General features: G+C 36.8%; 4 protein-coding genes across 4 annotated transcripts; 2 read left to right on the top strand and 2 right to left on the bottom strand.

Moving 5' to 3' along the window:
• Nucleotides 1–7,342: 7,342 nt before the first annotated feature.
• LOC17889551 lies at nt 7,343–7,555 on the top strand. The gene has a single exon (XM_006296225.1). The coding sequence runs from the start codon at nt 7,343–7,345 to the stop codon at nt 7,553–7,555; it is 213 nt and encodes a 70-aa protein (XP_006296287.1).
• Nucleotides 7,556–7,795: 240 nt separating this feature from the next.
• Nucleotides 7,796–11,727, bottom strand: LOC17889811. Its single transcript, XM_006293873.2, has 12 exons — nt 11,444–11,727; nt 10,716–11,344; nt 10,388–10,548; nt 10,054–10,114; nt 9,766–9,831; nt 9,490–9,575; nt 9,291–9,354; nt 8,998–9,210; nt 8,811–8,876; nt 8,651–8,730; nt 8,434–8,559; nt 7,796–8,196 (listed from the first exon to the last, which is right to left on the bottom strand). The coding sequence occupies exons 1-11, from the start codon at nt 11,583–11,585 to the stop codon at nt 8,448–8,450; spliced, it is 1,680 nt and encodes a 559-aa protein (XP_006293935.1). The 5' UTR covers nt 11,586–11,727; the 3' UTR covers nt 7,796–8,196; nt 8,434–8,447.
• A 1,977-nt stretch (nt 11,728–13,704) lies between these two features.
• LOC111831093 lies at nt 13,705–13,920 on the bottom strand. The gene has a single exon (XM_023784616.1). It carries the CDS (start codon nt 13,918–13,920, stop codon nt 13,705–13,707), a length of 216 nt encoding a protein of 71 aa, XP_023640384.1.
• A 753-nt stretch (nt 13,921–14,673) lies between these two features.
• Nucleotides 14,674–20,667, top strand: LOC17888231 (poly [ADP-ribose] polymerase 1). The gene is made up of 19 exons (XM_006293556.2): nt 14,674–15,013; nt 15,763–15,812; nt 15,893–16,115; nt 16,212–16,398; nt 16,508–16,790; nt 16,957–17,152; nt 17,252–17,413; nt 17,486–17,546; nt 17,629–17,692; nt 17,777–18,260; nt 18,342–18,454; nt 18,539–18,615; nt 18,716–18,876; nt 18,967–19,158; nt 19,243–19,351; nt 19,486–19,568; nt 19,675–19,812; nt 19,942–20,124; nt 20,355–20,667. Exons 1-19 carry the CDS (start codon nt 14,870–14,872, stop codon nt 20,400–20,402), a joined length of 2,958 nt encoding a protein of 985 aa, XP_006293618.1. The 5' UTR covers nt 14,674–14,869; the 3' UTR covers nt 20,403–20,667.
• The last annotated feature ends 72 nt before the right edge of the window (nt 20,668–20,739 follow it).

The raw sequence follows: 20,739 nt of genomic DNA, 5'->3' as shown, positions 1-20,739 counted from the left end.
ATATTAAGTATTAACACTCTTGATTAAAACTGAAATTCTCATTAAAGTGACTAAGTGTGATTACAACTGTATTTATATGTACATGTACATAAGAGAGGAATAAGCTAAAGGAGACTTATTTCCTGATCCTATTATACAACTATAATCACTATACATATATGTTAATATACCCCCCTCAAACCGAATGAGCTGTTGAAGAGAAGAGGTTTGAAATGGACATTCGACCAAGAATATGATGAAAAGGACCCGGCTGCAGGGGCTTGGTCAGAATGTCTGCAATCTGATTCCCAGAAGAAACATGAAATAGCTTGAGAAAACCATTCTTAATCTGGTCTCTCGTTGTATGGCAATCTATCTCCACATGCTTTGTTCTCTCATGGAAAACAGGGTTAGTAGCAATGTATATTGCTGACTTACTGTCACAGAAAAGCTTCACCTGTGAATCCAAACTAATATGAAGATCCTTCAGAAGTTGGTTGAACCAAAGAAGTTCTTTAGTTGTTTGTGCCATGCTCCTATATTCTGCTTCAGTGGAGCTTGAACTCACTACATCCTGTTTCTTTGATTTCCACGTGATCAGAGAAGAACCTAGGAATATTGCCATACCAGAAACTGATCTTCTGGAATCTTTACAAGTTCCCCAATCCGCATCTGCAAAACCATTCAAGCAAATATCTGAAGATGCAGAGAAGAACAATCCTTGGCCTGGGCTGTTCTTCAAGTATTTGAGGATATGATGAGCTGCTTGCATATGTACATCCGTGGGACATGACAAGAACTGGATGAGCCGATTCACTGCAAAAGTTATATCCGGCCTAGTGATGCACAAATACAGCAAACGTCCAATTAACTCCCTGTAAGGTGTAAAGTCAGGAAGTAAAGTGCCTGTTTCTTTTGTCAGTGAAACAGTGGGATCCATTGGTACTGTCTTAGGCTTGCATCCCAACAATCATGTATCAGTCAACAAATCCAAGCAGTATTTCCTCTGGCTAACTGATATACCTTCTTTATTTCTTGCAATCTCAAGTCCTAAGAAGTATTTCGCAGGACCTAGATCTTTTGTTTTAAATTTCCTAGCCAAAGTAGCTTTAACAGAAGCCACTGCTTGGTCATCATTACTGGCAATTAAGATATCATCAACATAGACCAATAAGGTAATGTAGGATGTACCTTGAACCTTGACAAACAAAGTGTTGTCAGCATAGGATTGACTGAATCCATCATCCAATAAGGCAGTAGAGAGACACTTGTACCATTGTCTGGAGGCTTGTTTAAGGCCATAAATTGACTTGTGAAGTCTGCAAACCGGATTAGGAGGAAGAGAACCAGAAGCTGGTGTATATCCTTGTGGTAAACTCATGTAGATCTCTTCTTCCAAATCACTGTGAAGGAATGCACTTGTAATATCCATCTGAGTCAAGCTCCAGTTCTTCTTAGCTGCCAAATCCAAGATAAGTTTCACACTAGCAAGTTTAGCAACAGGTGAGAATGTTTCAAAATAGTCTACTCCTTCCTGTTGTGTAAAACCCTTGGCAACTAATCTCGCTTTATATCTCTCTATAGTACCATCTGCATGATACTTTATTGTATACACCCATTTACATCCTACCACATTCTTATCTGGTGGTAGTGGAACAACACTAAAAGTCTTGTTAAGCTCCATTGACTCCATTTCCACATTCATAGCCTTTGTCCAGCTTTCTGATGCTATAGCTTGAGAAAAATTTTTAGGTTCTGTTTCAAGAGAAATTGATAGTATATATTCTTGATAAGGCTGTTTTAAGGATTGATAAGAAACAAAAGAAGAAATCGGGTATGGAGTTGTATAAGGTTTAGATGAAGAGAAAGAATTTGAATGAATAGAATCAGAAATTTGAGTAAGGGAGCAATGATAGTCAGAGAGATAACCTGGTGTCCTTGCTGATCGCTTTGGCCTGGCATTTTGCAATGATACAGTGGTTGTCTCTGCAGTCACAGTCTCTGATATTGGATTTGTGACACTAGAGTGGTTAAGATTGGTGGCACCAGTGTGTGATGAAGATGTATGAGATGGTGATTGTGCAGTATGATCATGTGTAATATCGCTATGAGATGCATCAGGTAAATCACGATCTAAAACAGTAGGTATTGATAAAGGTAAAACCGCATGACCAAACACATCAGATGTATGCAAAGGACTATTTTCTTTGAAAGGAAACAAATGCTCATGGAAAACAACATTCCTAGAAACAGAGATAACATTGGTATCTAGATGTAAAACTTTGTAACCTTTATATCCAAAAGAATAACCTAGGAAAACACATTTGTCAGCTCTCTGAGTGAACTTATGTCTATCTTTCTGATGAGTGGAAACATAGCAAAGACAACCAAATGATCGTAAGAAAGCATAGTCTGGTTGTTTCTTAGTAAGCATTTCATAAGGAGTTTTATTATTCAACAACACAGAAGGAGTCCTATTTATAAAAAAAACAGCAGTTAAAAGACAGTCACTCCAGTACTGTAAGGGAAGATTAGATTGGAAAAGTAAAGCTCTAGCCACATTTAGTAAATGTTGATGTTTTCTTTCAACCGCAGAGTTTTGCTGAGGTGTATAAGCACAAGAAAATTGATGAATAATACCATGTTCTCTAAGCAATTCTGTAAAAGCTAATTCCGGAGCATTATCACTTCTTATAGCTTTGATTTTAGTACCATACTGAGTTAAGACAAGGTTTAGAAAAGATGGAAATTGTTTTATTACTTCATTTTTAGTTTTCAACATATAGACCCAAGTAACCCGAGTACAGTCATCTACAATAGTAAGAAAATATCTATATCCTTCTACAGACTCTATAGAGAATGGACCCCATACATCAAGGTGAACAAGATCAAATGGTGAAACTGACATGTGATTATTAGACTCATAGGACAAACGTTTTTGTTTAGCTAAAGGACACACAGAGCAATGATCATGACTTCCTAGACTAGACACAGAAATGGGTAAAACACTAGAGAGAACCTTTAACTTGTCAGGAGATGGATGTCCTAGGCGTTGATGCCAGAGATCTCCATCAACCTTCAAGGATCCAGAAAAATGCTGTGAAGACGCTTGTTGAATGATATCAGTTGATGATGAATGTTGTATATGAGGTGATGATGATTCAGACTGTAGAACATACAAGTTATGTAACAAAATCCCTTTACCAATCATCAAGCCCTGAATAGACTCCTGAAGATAACAAAAATCAGGGAAAAAATGAGCTGAGCCTTGACCTTTCTTAAGCAAACTACTAACAGATATGAGGTTAAACTTGAATGATGGAACATGTAAGACATCATGCAAAGTGAGTGAATGTGATAAGTGAATGGTGCCACAATGTGTGATTTCCACCCTATTCTCATTAGGTAATGAAACTGTGACTTCAGTGACTGTTACAGTATCATTAAAAAAGGTCAGGTCAGAGCAAACATGGCTAGTAGCACCAGTATCTATTATCCAACTACCATGAGGAATGTGTTTAGATAAAGATGAAAGGCATTGATGTTGAAAAGTGAGTTGGTTATTCTCAAATCTCAGAGAAGATGATGGAAAGTGAGTTGGAAAAGATAAGATACCCGATGAAGATTGTATGGCCATAGCACCATGTTCTGTAATAGATGAGACTTGTGAAGTGGAAGCTGAATTCTCCGGAGGTTTAACTTGAGCATTCAGTTGTTGAATTAAAGAGTTGACTTGATCACTGTTGAGTGTACTGATATCTAGATTCACAGCTGGTGCAGAAGGAGCAACATATTGTGGTGTAGATCCAGATATAACATTTGCCACTGAATGTGATTGAGGACGAGGAGCAGATGGTGCTTGCCCTCTGTACTGATACTGAGTAGAAACAGGTCTCTGTGAACCTTGATATCCAGCAAATGTACTCTTGAATCCAGGAATATAACATGGGGGATATCCATGGAGTTTGAAACATTTCTGGACTACATGACCAGTTTGACCACAGTGAGTGCATACTGGCCTTGAAGATTTTGGTCTATAACCAGTCACAGCAGCAGCATATGCAGTATTATCAGGTGAAGTATAAGATTGTGCAGCCACATTATCAGAAGCCTGAAAGATTATACCATCTTGTTTGGGTTTGATAGTCTTCTGTCTCTCATCAGAAGTCAACATATTAAACACATCTTCAAGACTCGGTATTGGTTTGAGCATCAGAATGTGTCTGCGAGTTGATTCATAAGATTCATTCAATCCCATCAAGAACTTAGTAACACGGCTCCTTTGCTGTAACTTCTCCCATAAACTTGCTGCATTACATTCACATTTCCCACATGTGCAGACTGGCAATTCCACATAATTTTTGTACTCCTCCCATAATGTCACCAAAGCTGTATAATATGCAGTCACAGACATTGAACCTTGTTGAATAGAACCTAGCTTCTGTTCTATTTCATATACCCTAGGCGCATCATCTTGCTTAAACCGAGCCATCAAATTGTTCCAAATACCTTCAGCAGTTGATATAAACAGCAGACTCTGCCCAATTTGCTTATCGGCTGAATTGATTATCCAAGTTGTAACAATGTCGTTACATCGAGACCAAGAACCAAAATCAGGATGATCCTCTGATGGTTTTGGAATCGTGCCATCAATAAATCCAAGCTTATTTTGTACATTAAGAGCCATACGAACAGATCGTCGCCATGAATAAAACTCAGCTCCAGATGTGAGTCGATCAGAAACTATACTCATCCCAGCATGATCCGAGCTATTCAAGAACAAAGGATTATCATACTGATCTGTCGAAGTACGAGTCGTTGATGTCGTTGGTATCGTCATGACGATAGAAGAACAAGATCCGTCAATGGTGTTAAACGAGAATCAAATCGATAGAAAAAGAAGCAACCGTGAACTCAATCGAGCAAGAAGATCAATCGAAGAACAGAAACCAAAAGAGATATCGCGGAAGAACAAATCAAGATAAAGTTTGCAACAAGATTCGCAACGAAGATGAAGAAAAACTGACGATTTGAGCAGCTCATTGATGATGAAGAAGCTAATCAAACGCAGATCTGAGCTCAGAGATGTGTAAAAGAAGTTCAGAGAAGATGAAATTGAAGAAGAAGAAGATCGATGATGATGAAATCGAAGAAGATGAAGATGAAGATGAAGTTGAATGAGAATCGAGTGTGAAAAAAAGGTTGTTAGAGCTCTGATACCATATTAACACTCTTGATTAAAACTGAAATTCTCATTAAAGTGACTAAGTGTGATTACAACTGTATTTATATGTACATGTACATAAGAGAGGAATAAGCTAAAGAAGACTTATTTCCTGATCCTATTATACAACTATAATCACTATACATATATGTTAATATTAAGTGATATTATAATCAACGTCTCAAAACAAAATTACGTACCACACATATTACATATATGAATCATGATGATTCATACATGACGCGGATATATATATATATATATACTTATATATGTGGTGACCACAAAAAAAATATATACTTATATATGTTTTCTGAGTTGTCGTAAAATGTTTTTTTCGTTTCGTGGACTGGACATATAAATGCATGCAAGTATATATGCAACAATATAATTTGTGGATCGTTAGCGGAAAGGGATGATGAGTTTAAATGCGCTCTAAAGATAACTGTTTTTGTTCTCTCATAGGTCGATCGTTGTCGAGGGGAACCATACTCATTATTAACTCTGTCACAGTCACATGTAAAAATATGCTATCGTACCAACCTAGGTCTAGGAATAGAATCGGCCAAATAAAAACCGGCCGAGATTAAGAAGTCGTGTGCTGTAAGCGAACCGAGTCGTGTATCAGTATAACTTGTTTGATTAATTCCAACATGCATGCGTTTGTTCAAGCCGAGTCGTTTCTTCACAAATAAAAAAGTCAATTCTCAAGAAAACCCTAAGAGACCAAAATATTCCCCGAGTCAAATAAACCACAAATGAAATATAAAAATACTACCAAAATAATCAACGTAATGATGTAGTTAACCGGTTCGTGTTCTACTCGGTCATTTGCATAAACTATATCAATATGTACTCCTAATGACAATGAAACCAGTGTTGTACACACACGATAAATATATTTTAATTCGATGTGAACGTAAAGTATTATTTGTGTTATATAACTCAGTTATAGCATGCATAAAATAAAGGCTACTAATTTGAAGTTTTGATTACACGTTGTGTGTTACCATCTTAAAATATTTGAACGGCATTCGTATGTATATAGGATCTGTTTGATGCAAAACGTAAACAAAAGCCATCAAACATAAATTTGGTTATTTAATAATTTCATTATAACTACTTATTACCAAGTTTGAATGTAAATGTGGCTATCTATTTGGAACTTTGATTTGATGGTCCACGTGTTTTATAATCTTTTGATAAATCAATCCGTTGAAAATTTTGATGGATTTGCACCATATGGACCTTTTTTATTGGTAACTGTTTACCAATGTAATGAAGAATATGTATTACCATTTACCAACTATGTCACCAACCATCGAGACAACAACATGATACCAAATAATTTGCATTCCATTACAAATGATACGAGCAATGAAAAAAAGTGGCGGCACAATTGTAAAGTTGTAGCGTTCATTCAAGGCATTTGTCATTGAGATTTTTTTTTACGTTCGTATGTTTTAGTCTATATTTTCCGCATTATTTTATTATTGGAACTCTAATATAGTAATTAAGTAATGCACCATAAATATTATTAACAATGGTATCTTTCAGAATAAAAGATTAATTAGAAGCTATCCAACTTATATATATATATATATATATATATATATATATATATATATATATATATATATATATAATTTTGAAAAGATGACCGTCTAAAAATATCTCTCAAAAGAGTATCGATTTTTCACTTTGTCACAAAAAGAGAAATTAGTATCCCACTATGAAACCAATCTAAACCAAAAATCAAAATTTGGTTGAGAGTGAGGCAGCTAGCTAGGGCCAGGTCCTGTATATATTTTTTTTAGCAAAAGCACTCATGTGGACTTGGCCAAACCGTGTCTGAGTGAATTTTCTATTTTTCAATTTGGTTCAAATTGTTGAAAACTAATTCTTATGTAGTAAAGTCAAAGTCAAAGTTCATATATATGTGTATACATAAACATAAGATAGTGAGACCGATCTTGCACGAGTCAAACAATGACATCTCAAAAACCTATATATACGAGTCATTATCGAATTTATTACACATACAAAACAAGAAAGACCCTACACTCACCAATAGAAAGCTCATTTTTGTTTATGTTTCTCGTTCAAAGTGAAAAAAAAAAAAAAACATTAATCGTAAGCATGATGAAGAAACAATTGGTTGTCGCAATTTTGTTAGTTGTTATGTTCGTTGTAATCTTGGACGCTACGCAAGTTGAAGCCATGAGGCCTTTCCCCGACACCGTCGATGAGATCAGGCTTCTGTTTCAGGCTCTACAAAGAGGTCCGGTCCGAGGCTCTGGTCGGAACGGTTGCACCAATATACCTCGCGGTTCAGGCAGATGCCATAACTAAGCGAGCTTGTCACACGAAGCTTTTTCATTCTTTGATTCCATTTTTTGTTCCCACATTTCTGTGTTACGTACATACTTACATTTACGTAATTATACGATAGCTTTAGACTTCGTTTCTTATAAACCAATTGTAATCAACTGAAAAAAATTTAAATTAGTGTATAAATCAATACAAACATTTTTCCACTATTCACTAGCTGGTAAACATTTTTAGAAAGAAACGTAATAGTTAAAAAAAAAATTCGTTTTAATTTGAAAATTTTATTGGACTTTTGGGTTTTAAAAGGTAGACAATACAGTGAATAATTGATTCAAGTATTTGACTTATAATTTTACCTGGAAAGAAAAAAAACACATAAACATGCAAAATGCGCTTTATAGTTTATATACAGCGTCTGAAGAGAAAGCCGTTCTCATGGCATTGTATTCCCACTTACACCGTTCTGTAGCCAAAGGTTTTTCCCTCCGACATCTCATCTTGAAATGACTTTACTAAAAAGTCAGACCTTGACGGCAACAAATAAAAAGACGCGCCTTTATGTTTCCTACTTCACGGTGAAATATGAATCGGATATGTCCTGGTCGGAGATTTACGCGCACAAGATACCCGAGAGTTCATCAATGTTCCTGTGAAAACAAAACCTGCATTGATGTGTGAAAACTTGGGATGATTAGCTTTATCAGTAGCAGTAACAGCAACATTGTACGTTTGTTGAAGATACATAGATGTTAACGCAATGAATTTGAAGATATGTTTTTGAATCAGAAGTTTTGCTAGTATTCCTAAATTCATGATCCTATACTACAATGCGAGGCAGGAAAATCGTATTCTTGTGCAATGTAAGAGAGACAGAAACAGAGCCTGTAAGTCATGTGTACCTGTGTGAAACTGCCTATGTTCTGTAGCCAAGCATCAAATGCTTGTAATAACGGCCTCGGATGATCCTTTGCCACCAGTATTTGGTTGAGCTCCTGTAGCTCATCTGCATTCGCTCTTGGATGAGCCTGTCATGCAAATCACTCGGCTGCGTGAGGATCGAGAAAACCAGAGATTTATAAGAGCAGATCCACGCGAGAAGGGAAAAAGTTTGCTCACCATCTAACAAGGCATCTTTTAATGCCTTGAGATATAGGACGAAAAAATGATGGATCTCGCTGAGTATACAGTATCCCAACCTAAAACAAAATCAACCCTGTTTAGAAAAATGGCTCGGGGAATTAACGTCTACAGATCAAGAAACGACAGATCTTATTACCTCAACCAGTGCCATAGCAGAAGGGTCTTCAAAGATCTCAAGGCTATAGTCACCCAAATAATTTACCTATATAACGATTGATGCTTATACATTATCAGTGATGCTATAATCATTGGTTTCATGTATGATAAGGTAAACAGAACAAAGTTCGGCCTTGTTTCCATTAAGGGTCTAGAAGAGTAGGTACCGCTAATTCTGTATTGACAAGAGCTTGGACAAAATCCATCAACTGAATCTTAGCCCACTCAGAGTTCAGAGTAGGATCCTCGGTACGTGGAGGATGCCTCCATGCAGCACCAAAACGTAATTTCTCATACGGAATGCTTCCTTTTCGTGCATCACTGGCATACCGTTGAAGCCGTAACAGAGCTTTTTCCATTGCAGGATTAACTACAGCAACCTATACAAGAAAACACATTACAACAAATTAATGGTTACTTTCATGTGTAATTTGAAAGCAATCTGTTTAAACGAGCTTACTTGTAAATATGCCAAGTATGCATCCACAATATCTTCAATTGTACCTGCTTTACTCCCCATCAAACTGATAAAAAAAATGGCTCTAGGTCACTTTTGAAAAACGAAAATGGGAGTTTCACACATTTTGAGAACAAAAGAAACACATAAAGGACTGAAAGCTACGATGAAGAGAGAATACAAAAGAACAAGGAACCATTACCTTTGGTAATGATTACTCTGCTTAAGCGCATAAAGCTCGAATAGATGCCGAGAATTGGCACCAAGAACATCGGCAATGATAGTCCACTACAATTTCAATATTATGTTAAACTCCAGTATTATAGACAGCAATCACTTAAATAAAAAGCAATCAGTTGGTATTAACTAGAAATCAACCTTTCTGGTTTGACATTGTTAGGGTTTAGGCTTTTACACTAGTTTTCAATATTTGGTTTCATTTAATAAGCAGTGCCATTACCTACAATAATTTTCTCACCTCCGAAGCACTGAAGTAATCAGGAACCATGTGTAATTTGGCTTCTTGGGGAGTCCATCCAAATGTCTACAAATGACACAAGACAAAATGCAACATAAAAAAGGTAGAATGCAGAAAAAAATCAGAAACCTCAATTCTTATGTTAACAAGATTTCTCGAATCGGAATTACATGATGCGTGAGAGTAGAAAATTCTACATTATATACCAAATTACCATTTACCAATACATGTTCACAGAAATGCATACAGAATCCATAGTTAATATAGATATATGTGTAGCTTCTATACCTCACGAGAGATGAAAATGTCTGGAAACCCGAAGTCAACAAAGGCTTGATATGAGTAGTAGCTGTCAGGATACAAATTTTTATACATCAGAGAAAATGATAAAAATAGTTTCAAAATAAAAGAGATAGGTAGGAGTCAAGTTCATAGGGGGAAATGATTATACAGAATTTCTTGAACTAAATAACATGTGACAGAGTGATACAATCAGAGACCATTTTCTCGTCTATTGTTTATAAAATGAAACCTAAATAGAGCTAGGAGACCAATCAATCATCAAATAGTAACAGCTTGTACTTATAAAATCTAAAAAGGTAAAGAAGAAAATAGAACCAACCTATCGGAAGTCACAAATAGGACAGGTAGACAGCGGTCATTGGCACCTAACGCTATTATTCTCCATATAAGATTGTCATGGTACATTGACGCTGAGACTGTTGAATCATCAGTCTGAATAGCACTCTTCAAGATTTCAATGTTGTTTAAGACCAGCTTAGGCTGCAACGTGAAACAAGAAACAAAGCCAAGCAAAACTAAGCCAACATTACATAAAGCAGAAAGCAACATTGATGGTTTCTAGATGATACAGCCACAGTTTAAACTAGTCATAAGATCAGAGATTCAACGACTTAAGAAAAAAAAACAGTACTTATCAATTTCATTACCTGGAAGAAACCAATCTCTGCAGCTTGTGACAACAACTCGAGCATTAGCAATGGCCAGTCAGTACACGAATTAGCTAATGTTCTTGAAAACCCATTAGTTCGATTTAGATGGGCAATGGCATTGGCTTTCCAACCCTGGTGCACCTTTATTACCTCTTTGGCCAATCTTAACGCAAAGGCCGTCTCTCTATAGTACGAAGCCTCTTCTACAGACAAGCTATTACCTTTCTCTTCCAATTCAAGCAACCCATCAATCTCATCGGCATTTTGTCGAACAGATAGCGCATAGACTGCCCGTTCCCAGAGAAACGAAATGGAGACTTTCTCTGGAACGGCAAAGTTATAACCCTGAAGTATACGGCGAAGTGCAGTATTAAGACCATACCATTTGTTCATAGTAGTGAAAATCTGCTGCGAGCTTATACTCCCGAGTTTGATAGCTCTGTGGCTCATAGATTCAAGACAGTTCTCGAGCTGAGTTTTGCAATTCGACAACAATGGTGGGTCAACACTGGTCCAAGACGTCCATGGATATGATTGGTGGTGATCTGGATGGTGTTCCGTAATCGATTGCGCGAAATCTACATAGCCGGCGATATGAGGCCCTTTGTTCCAGTCTCCGAGTAGACCTAAAAAAAGGATGAGATCGGAACAAATCAAAGCTGCGATCTTTTGAAAACAAAAAATGAAAAAATTGGGAATTGTGGATTTGCAATGGTTAGATTTACGATTAAGAATAAGGGTGGTTTTGCCAACACCACGAGGGCCATGGAGGATGAGCGGCTGAGGAACACGGTGGCGTTGGACATGGTTGTTGAGAACTGTCTCTAGAAGTGGCCTTGGAATTATCTTCCAAGGTTTATTCACCATTTCGCTACTCCTCCTCCTCCTCCTCCTTCTTCTTCGTCTTGCCTTGAGCTCGATCAGTGTATGGGTTTTAGGGACACTCCCAAATCTCGGGAAAATGTTCGTTCAATCGAAAGGGTTTAAGCGTTTAAGGAAGAACACTCTCTCTCTCTCTCTCTCTCGCTAAGGATTAAGGAAGAACAAAATTCAAATCGAACCAATCTGAACCCGGTTTGCTCTCTCTATTCGGTTTAATCGGATACGGATAATCCTGTGCAAACCGAATTAACATAACCGGAACTAATTATGTACTTTTGTTCGTTTTGATTTACTGTAGTAAAAAGTGCAAAGACCTTATCGAATCTTATGGTAGACTCAAGTTAAGCTTAACACATTAACAGTACAATTACACAAACTTGTAAAATAATTAAAGAATTTATTTTCTTATAATTTTCGTAAATTTATATAAGCCAAGGAAACATGTTACAAGCAAGAAGTCAAGAACAGTTAAATCAAAATTTGATTAATTTCTAGTAGATAAGAAAACTACATAGTTAACCAATAGACCAGAATTTGGGGTATTGGGATCAAGCTTCACATGAGAGGATCATCCGTGGTATGAGCCTGAGCCTTTGGGGATGTGAGAGCAACCATTAGAACCAGACCCAAGGACCGGACCCTTCTGTAACGACTCGAAGGTGGATTTGTAACAGTCTCGTGGCTCCTACTTGTGTGGAGTCCCAAAAAAAAAAACACTTAAACAGCAAACAAAATCAATCCAAAGATCACTTGTTTCTTCATCATCACTCAACTTTGTTCTCTTGGTCGTTTACTGTCAAATACTATAAAATAAATAATTTCTTAAGATACTTATATATATAGCGACAATCTATATATATAAAGTTACTTTTCCTCTCTTCTCCTTCCGCCACGTCAGCGCCACATCATCCACCACATCATCATTTTTATTTTTACTAAATCCAAAAAAATATGGGCTTGAGGTCCAACACTTTCACAACAATCAAAATACAAAATCTAAAATATCATGGACCTGAGGTCCAACACATAACAATCAAACCGATAAAAAATTAGAAAAATATGGAATACACGAGTTTAGAACTGGATGATTAAACGCAACAGGGAAAACATTTTCTAGAACCATCGTTTAGAAGAGCGACACATCTGCAACAACGATACCGATTTTAAAATCATTGATCGGAATACACGGGTTCGAACGTAAGAAAAAAACGGGAAACAAGCCGGATCCTAGAATATATCAAACCCAGACACCGGAAACTTTATCTCTCTAATCACATACTTAGTAAAAAGAGAGAATAGCGCATAAACTTTCCATCGACCTCTGACGAATAATAAACGATGATAAACATTTCAAATACTAAATTACTATAAAATTGAAAAAATAATCGATAAAAAAATAGAATAACAATAAATAACAACAGTAAAAAGCCAACAAAACAAACAATGCAAAACAAAAAAAAAACAACGAAAAATTATAATATACTTAAAACAAAACGAAAATTTTATAAATCTCCCGCGCGCAGCGCGGGTCAACAACTAGTATTCACATAATGTAGAGTTTTCCTCAATACATATCGTAAATATGTAATATAAGATTTACATGTTGTTTTCCAAATCAAATTTTTTTCTATTTAGATTTCACGGGTTTTATTTAATAGACGGCCTAGATTAGCTCGCAATACTTAATCTGCAAGATACAATCTCTAATATTTACCCTTTTATGTCGAAGATGTGAATAAGAGATCTATACATAGAGAGAGAGAGAGAGGGGTTTTGGTTTGTTGGTCATACACCAAATAATATTCATATGGATTGACTTTTAGTTATAAAGAATTGGTTTTCGACATTTGAACTAGCAAATAAATATTTGAGCTAATTTGATCAATCAAGTTAACTAACAGATATAACACGGTTTATGATCTGGACTCCAAGGTTTCTTAAACGTTCGTAAATTTCTATAAGCCAAGGAAACATGTTACAACTTACAAGAACAGTTTAAAGTATGATTAATGTATACAAAAAGAATGAATAGAAAAATAAATAAATAGTCAACCCAATTCCAAATTTGGGTATTGGGATATCAAAGCTTCACATGAGGGAGGGCTCATGTGCGGCACGAGCCTGGCGAGCCTTTAGGGATGTTAGAGCAACCGTTAGGACCAGACCCAGGCACCGTACCTTTCTGTAGCGACTCGAACGCGAACACGATATCACTCTTGAAGGTGGTTCGTAACAACCTCGTGGCTCCTACTTGTGTGGAGTCCATAAAAATCACTAAAAGGGCGAGCAAAATCACTACAAAGATCACTTGTTTCTTCATCATCATTACTCAACTTTGTTCTCTCTTCTCTTCAACTTTAAAAAAAAAAAAAAAAAAAAACCAAATGTGTTTCCTTGAACTTAGATAATTTGTTCGTTTACTACTTACTAACTTGTGTGGCATTGAAGATACGAGTCTGAGTTCTATATATAATAAAATATTATAGAGAGCTTAAGGGGTTTTGGTGAGTTGGTCAAACACAGAACAATATTCTTATGGACTGACTTTTACTTGGAAAAATTGGGGTTTTTCAACATTTGAACTAGAAAATGAACATTTGAGGTATTTGATCAATCAAGTAACACACATAACACGGTCTATGACTTGGTCTCCAAGATTCTTTGCTCTTACCCAATGGTCATATCATGGAAACACACGTCCCGGAGGATGTAATTCCGGTTCGTATTGACTTCTTAATTTCCGGTTTGGTTTTCCAAAAATGTTTCGAGAGTCAGTCAGTTTGATTTTTTCTTTTCGGGGTTTTTTTTTTTTTTTTTTTTTTTTTTTTTTTTTTGTGTGTGTTTGTCTCAAAGCTTACCACAAATACTACAACCAAATAATTAATCATATCTAAAACAAAAATTTGATAAACATATTGCATAACGGATGGTGCATAAGCGTTGGAAAAATTACTAAATCGATTTTAATAAATTTATGATATTACGATATTAAAGAGTAGTAATAACATAAAAGCATTATCGAGTGATTAAAAAAATAAAAAAAAGCAGCTTTTAGGGTGAAAAAGGGGAAAAGGGTTAAACAGTAGAAACACAATCTGTAAAGCCGTCACCGAGAAGCTCACTCTCACCTGAAACATTCCTCAACACCGTCGTCGTCATCATCATCATCATCATATTGGGGAGAGAAGGCATATGTATAAATAGTCTTACCCTCACACACACTTTCCCACTGTGTAATTTTGTCTAACCGGAGAAAGAGAATAACAGAAATGGCGACTCCACATAAGCCGTGGAGGGCGGAGTATGCTAAGTCTTCGAGGTCTTCATGCAAGACTTGCAAGTCCTCCATTACTAAGGAGAACTTTCGTCTTGGAAAATTGGTTCAAGCCTCTCAATTTGACGGCGTCATGCCCGTACGTCTCTCTCTCTCTATCTCTCTCTCCAAGAACTTGGACCCGTCTCTGTACTATACTCTTTCTGCTTGTTAGTAATGCTTCTTTATAGTTTTCGAATCACAAAGTTACTTCCTTTTAGAGTTGCTGTGAGGTAAATTTGGTTCTTTTTAAGTTGAAATTGGCGTTCTGTGAGGTTTTTATCATGTTCATTCTGCTTCTGCTAAGTTATTGGGATACTTTTGGGTGTCAAGCTTGCTTTTTTTTCCTTTGTTACTTCTGAGAAAGCTTTTCATTCTCCTCACATGATGTTCTTTCCTCCTTAATGCCTAAGTGAATGTGATAAATCAGCAATTATAGATAAAAATTGAGCCACTTTTGAGTATATAAAGTACTTGATGATTGCAGAAAGGTTCGTGCTTTTTGCAATGCTATATGCGTACTGCTGTTTTTTCCCTTTGGTACTTGGGGTTGTTCTGTTTTGAAGATCATTTGTTTTATAAAATATACTTTCAGCTGTTGTTTGATGTCTCTATGCAGCTGTGTTATTTATGTTATTTTATGGAATGTCAAAGATCATTCTTCTCTTGTTCTTTTCACTTGGAACCATAAGATGCTATCCTACTTTCTTCTTCCTGCTCTGGTTAACTTTCCCATTTTAGTTATATGTTGCTTTGGTGTTCCAAAAAAAAAAAAAGTTATATGTTGCTTTAGCTCCAGTGGACATGAAGTTTTTCTTTTGACTGACTGTACTTTTGTTTTTCTTACAGATGTGGAACCATGCTAGTTGTATACTGAAGAAAGCTAAGCAGATAAAATCGTATGTAGAACCAGCATCTCTTAGTAAACATATTAAAAAATTTCAGCTATCAATCCCATTTTGTCTCTTGGTTTTGCTAGAGTTGATGATGTTGAAGGCATAGAGTCACTTCGTTGGGAAGATCAACAAAAGATTAGAAAATATGTTGAATCTGGAGCAGGGAATAGCACGAGCACAAGCACAAGTACAAGTACAAGCACGAGTAGTACCGCTAATAATGCCAAACTAGAATATGGGATTGAAGTGTCACAAACTTCTCGAGCAGGTTGCAGAAAGTGTAGCGAAAAGATCTTGAAAGGAGAGGTAAAGTGTTGTTCTACTTCATGTATCATGGTTGTAGCATCTTATATGAACTGGTCCCTCATGCGTTAGGTTATTATTCTGTGTTTTTTGTTCCAGGTACGAATATTCTCTAAGCCTGAAGGTCCGGGTAACAAGGGTTTGATGTGGCATCACGCAAAATGTTTCCTTGAGATGTCTTCCTCTACTGAACTGGAAAGTTTGTCTGGATGGAAAAACATACCGGAGTCAGACCAAGAAGCTCTTCTTCCCTTAGTGAAGAAAGCTTTGCCGGCAGCCAAAACTGGTAAGAGTCTGTATGTTTTCGGTAATGAATTCAGTTTTTACAGAATCCTGATTTGCAGTACTATAGTCTGATGTCTTTGTGTTAATTTCTTTTGGCATAACTGGGACAGAGACATCAGAAGCACGTCAAACAAATTCAAAAGTAGGCACAAAACGAAGAAACGATTCTGGTGATAATGAGAAGTCAAAGCTAGCAAAAACTAGTTTTGACATGTCTACACGCGGTGCTTTACAACCTTGTAGCACAGAAAGGGAAATGGAGGCTCAAACTAAGGAATTGTGGGACCTGAAGGATGAACTGAAAAAATATGTATCAACTGCTGAGTTGCGGGAAATGCTTGAACTAAATGAACAAAGTACAAGAGGATCAGAACTTGATCTGCGTGATAAATGGTATATTACTTTACGAAGCTGTCTGGAAGTAAATTGCTTGGAAAAGATATTCTGAATGGTTTCCTGTTTAATTTCTGTTACTGTTGTGTGGATATGCTTAAAGGTAAGTTGGATTACAGACTCTGATGCGTAATCATATGCCTGACCTCTCTGCTTGTTTTTTTAGTGCTGATGGCATGATGTTTGGTCCACTCGCTCTCTGCCCAATTTGCTCTGGTCATCTATCTTTTTCTGGAGGAATGTACCGATGCCATGGGTACATCTCGGAATGGAGCAAATGTTCTCATTCCACTTTGGATCCAGACCGTATCAAAGGGAAGTGGAAAATCCCAGAAGAAACAGAAAATCAGTACCTTCTCAAGGTAAATCAGTCGGTTTGTAGAGTTGATATTGGTATGGGTTAGGTTATCTGTGGTGTATATAACTCATGAAGCTAATATTTTTTCTCTGCTTCCTTACAGTGGAATAAGTCTCAAAAGAGTGTGAAGCCAAAACGTCTTCTGCGCCCTGTACCATCTGGTGAGACGTCTCAGGGTCAAGGTTCTAATGATGCAGTTGACTCCTCAAGGAGTGAAAAGCTGTCAGATCTTAAAGTATCAATTGCTGGAGATACTAAGGAACGCGTATGTTATTCTGTCAAAAGTTATAGTTTAAATTATATTTGCACTTCACTGCTTGATGGGATCATTTTACAGCAAGCATGGAAGAAGAGAATCGAGGAAGCTGGTGCAGAGTTTCATGCTAATGTTAAAAAAGGTATGTATTACTCGAGGGTTTAGTTTAGCCTATTGTGAAAGTATTTTTAGCGTTTGTAAATATCTGTTTCACAAATTTGCAGGCACAAGCTGTTTGGTTGTCTGTGGACTGACAGATATCCGAGTTGCTGAAATGAGCAAGGCAAGGTAGAAAAATGTATTTATGTGCTGATACTCTTTAAATCATCACACTTTTTTTTACTCTCACTTTTAACGTTGGTGTTGATACAGGAGGATGAAAGTGGCAATCGTGAGAGAGGATTATTTGGTTGACTCTCTAAAAAAACAGAGGAAACTTCCATTGGACAAGTACAAAATTGAAGACTCTAGTGAGAGCCTGGTTACTGTTAAAGTAAAAGGGCGAAGTGCTGTGCACGAAGCGTCTGGCCTCCAAGAGCACTGTCACATTCTTGAAGATGGGAACAGTATTTATAACACAACTCTGAGCATGTCTGATCTTTCTACCGGTATCAATAGTTATTACATTCTCCAGATAATCCAAGAAGATAAAGGTTCAGATTGCTACGTATTTCGTAAATGGGGCCGAGTTGGAAATGAAAAGATTGGTGGTAACAAAGTGGAAGAAATGTCAAAGTCTGATGCTGTTCATGAATTCAAACGTCTATTTCTTGAAAAGACTGGAAACTCATGGGAATCTTGGGAACAAAAAACAAATTTCCAGAAACAACCTGGAAAATTTCTCCCGTTGGACATTGTAAGCATCATATCTTTTGTATCTTCAGATTCTATTATTTTCTTAAATCAATCATAAACTAATTTGTATCTTTTGTTTCAGGATTATGGAGTTAACAAGCAAGTAGCCAAAAAAGAGCCAGTTCAGATCAGTAGCAACCTTGCTCCTCCATTAATAGAGTTGATGAAGATGCTTTTTGATGTGGAAACTTACAGGTTAGAAACTTATTTGTCATTTTCTTCCTCTCCTCTCGCCTCCATAGAAGCTCCCTGAAGTAACTTAATAGAATACTTCCTCAGATCTGCTATGATGGAGTTCGAGATAAATATGTCAGAGATGCCACTTGGGAAACTCAGCAAACATAATATACAGAAGGGTAACTCTTACTTATCCATTTTTTTTTTTTCTGATAAACAATGATTCATGGTTCTACATCACATTGTAAATATTGTTTTTTCTTGTTTGTTATTCTACAGGTTTTGAGGCATTGACGGAGATACAGAAGCTATTGACTGAAAGCAACCCCCAGCCTTCTATCAGAGAAAGCTTGCTTGTTGATGCTAGTAATAGATTTTTTACCATGATCCCTTCCATTCATCCTCATATTATCCGAGATGACGATGACTTTAAGTCAAAGGTACTTGCCCTAGAACATACACATTGGTGTTGTTTTAACCTTGGCCTCTTTTTCTGCGTTACAAAAAAGTATTGCATCTGTTTGTCCCAGGTGAAAATGCTCGAGGCTCTGCAGGATATCGAAATAGCATCAAGATTAGTAGGCTTTGATGTTGATAGCACCGAATCTCTTGATGATAAATATAAAAAGCTGCATTGTGAAATTTCACCACTTGCTCATGATAGCGAAGATTATCGATTAATCGAGAAGTATCTTAACACAACTCATGCCCCAACACATACAGTGAGTTTTCACTTCCTCATTACAGTTTTTAAATGTTTGCTTATCATATTTTTTCTATTCAACTTCTGGTTATTGATTTGTCAGGAGTGGAGTCTTGAACTGGAGGAAGTTTTTGCTCTTGAAAGAGAAGGAGAGTTTGATAAATATGCTCCTTACAGGGAAAAACTTGGCAATAAAATGCTCCTATGGCATGGTAAGCCAGCTATAACCAGCCACACTTAGATGATATGGAAGCAGATACAAGAAAATTTGGTTGTTAATATTTTGGTTGCTTCTATATATGTATATCTGATACCTTGGTTTTAACCAAAACAACTCTGCTTTCAGGTTCTCGATTAACGAATTTTGTTGGCATTCTGAACCAAGGACTAAGAATTGCGCCTCCGGAAGCTCCTGCTACTGGCTACATGGTTAGTACTCTCTCGGTGTCTTGTGTGGTTCCCATCATTAGGGTTTTTATTTGCTGTTTAGTTAACTTGTTCGAGAATCTGAACTTCTTGAAACCCTGTGTTTCAGTTTGGAAAGGGGATATATTTCGCTGACCTTGTCAGTAAAAGTGCTCAGTACTGCTACACGGGTAAGGAAAACCCGGTGGGTCTAATGCTTCTGAGTGAAGTTGCATTGGGAGAAATACATGAGTTAACAAAAGCTAAGGTGAGCCCATGTTACAATTTTCTAGAATCTGCTACTAAACAGAAAGTCCTTATATTTGACTATAGGCACAACATAAACCATTTCTTACCTTTGTATATGACTGTTTCTCTTATGTCCACAATTCTTTAGTACATGGATAAACCTCCGAGAGGGAAACACTCTACCAAAGGTCTTGGCAAGAAAGTGCCCCAAGATTCAGATTTTGCTAAGTGGAGAGGTGATGTGACTGTACCATGTGGAAAACCTGTTTCATCGAAGGTCAAGGCTTCTGAGCTTATGTACAACGAGTATATCGTCTACAATACAGCTCAGGTAACTTCTGTTTCCTTTCCTTGATCCTTTCACCAATTTCCAGTGGGATATGTTACAAACTCTATCCTCCTTGTTTCTGTTTGGGTAATTGGAATGAGAAATAAATCATCCAGAAAGCTCATACTTCAGAACTCAGCTTCAGATATTATTTTCGCTACACATACTGTGACTCATTCTAATATGCTTATGGTGTGTTCATATCTGACAAAGATTGCTGTGTCTCTGGACAGGTGAAGTTGCAGTTCTTGTTGAAAGTAAGGTTTAAGCACAAGAGATGAGCTCGAAACCAAACCCGAAGACATAACTTTTTGTTAACTAAATGTCTTTTGGGAAATCGAATCCAACACGAAGACTTAACTGTTGTAAATAAACGTCTTTTAGGAGATCGAATCTAACATGAAGTCACAGATTTTGTCTCTCTGGCTTTGAAGTTGTGGCTGGTTTTAAAACAGTGTACACTACGTTTTGTTATGCTTTGTCTCTGTTATGACTCTTTTTGCTCTTAAGAAAACACTTGTTAAGATCTGATGTTGTTTTTATGAAGGATCATCTAAGAAATGGTAATTCTCAAAGACAACAAAAGTGTTGACTGATCCGATCTCTGCTATGAAAAAT

The sequence above is a fragment of the Capsella rubella genome, unplaced genomic scaffold (genome assembly GCF_000375325.1).
Source record: "Capsella rubella cultivar Monte Gargano unplaced genomic scaffold, Caprub1_0 scaffold_4, whole genome shotgun sequence".
NCBI lineage: Eukaryota > Viridiplantae > Streptophyta > Magnoliopsida > Brassicales > Brassicaceae > Capsella > Capsella rubella.
This window is presented reverse-complemented; position numbering and strand designations above follow the sequence as displayed.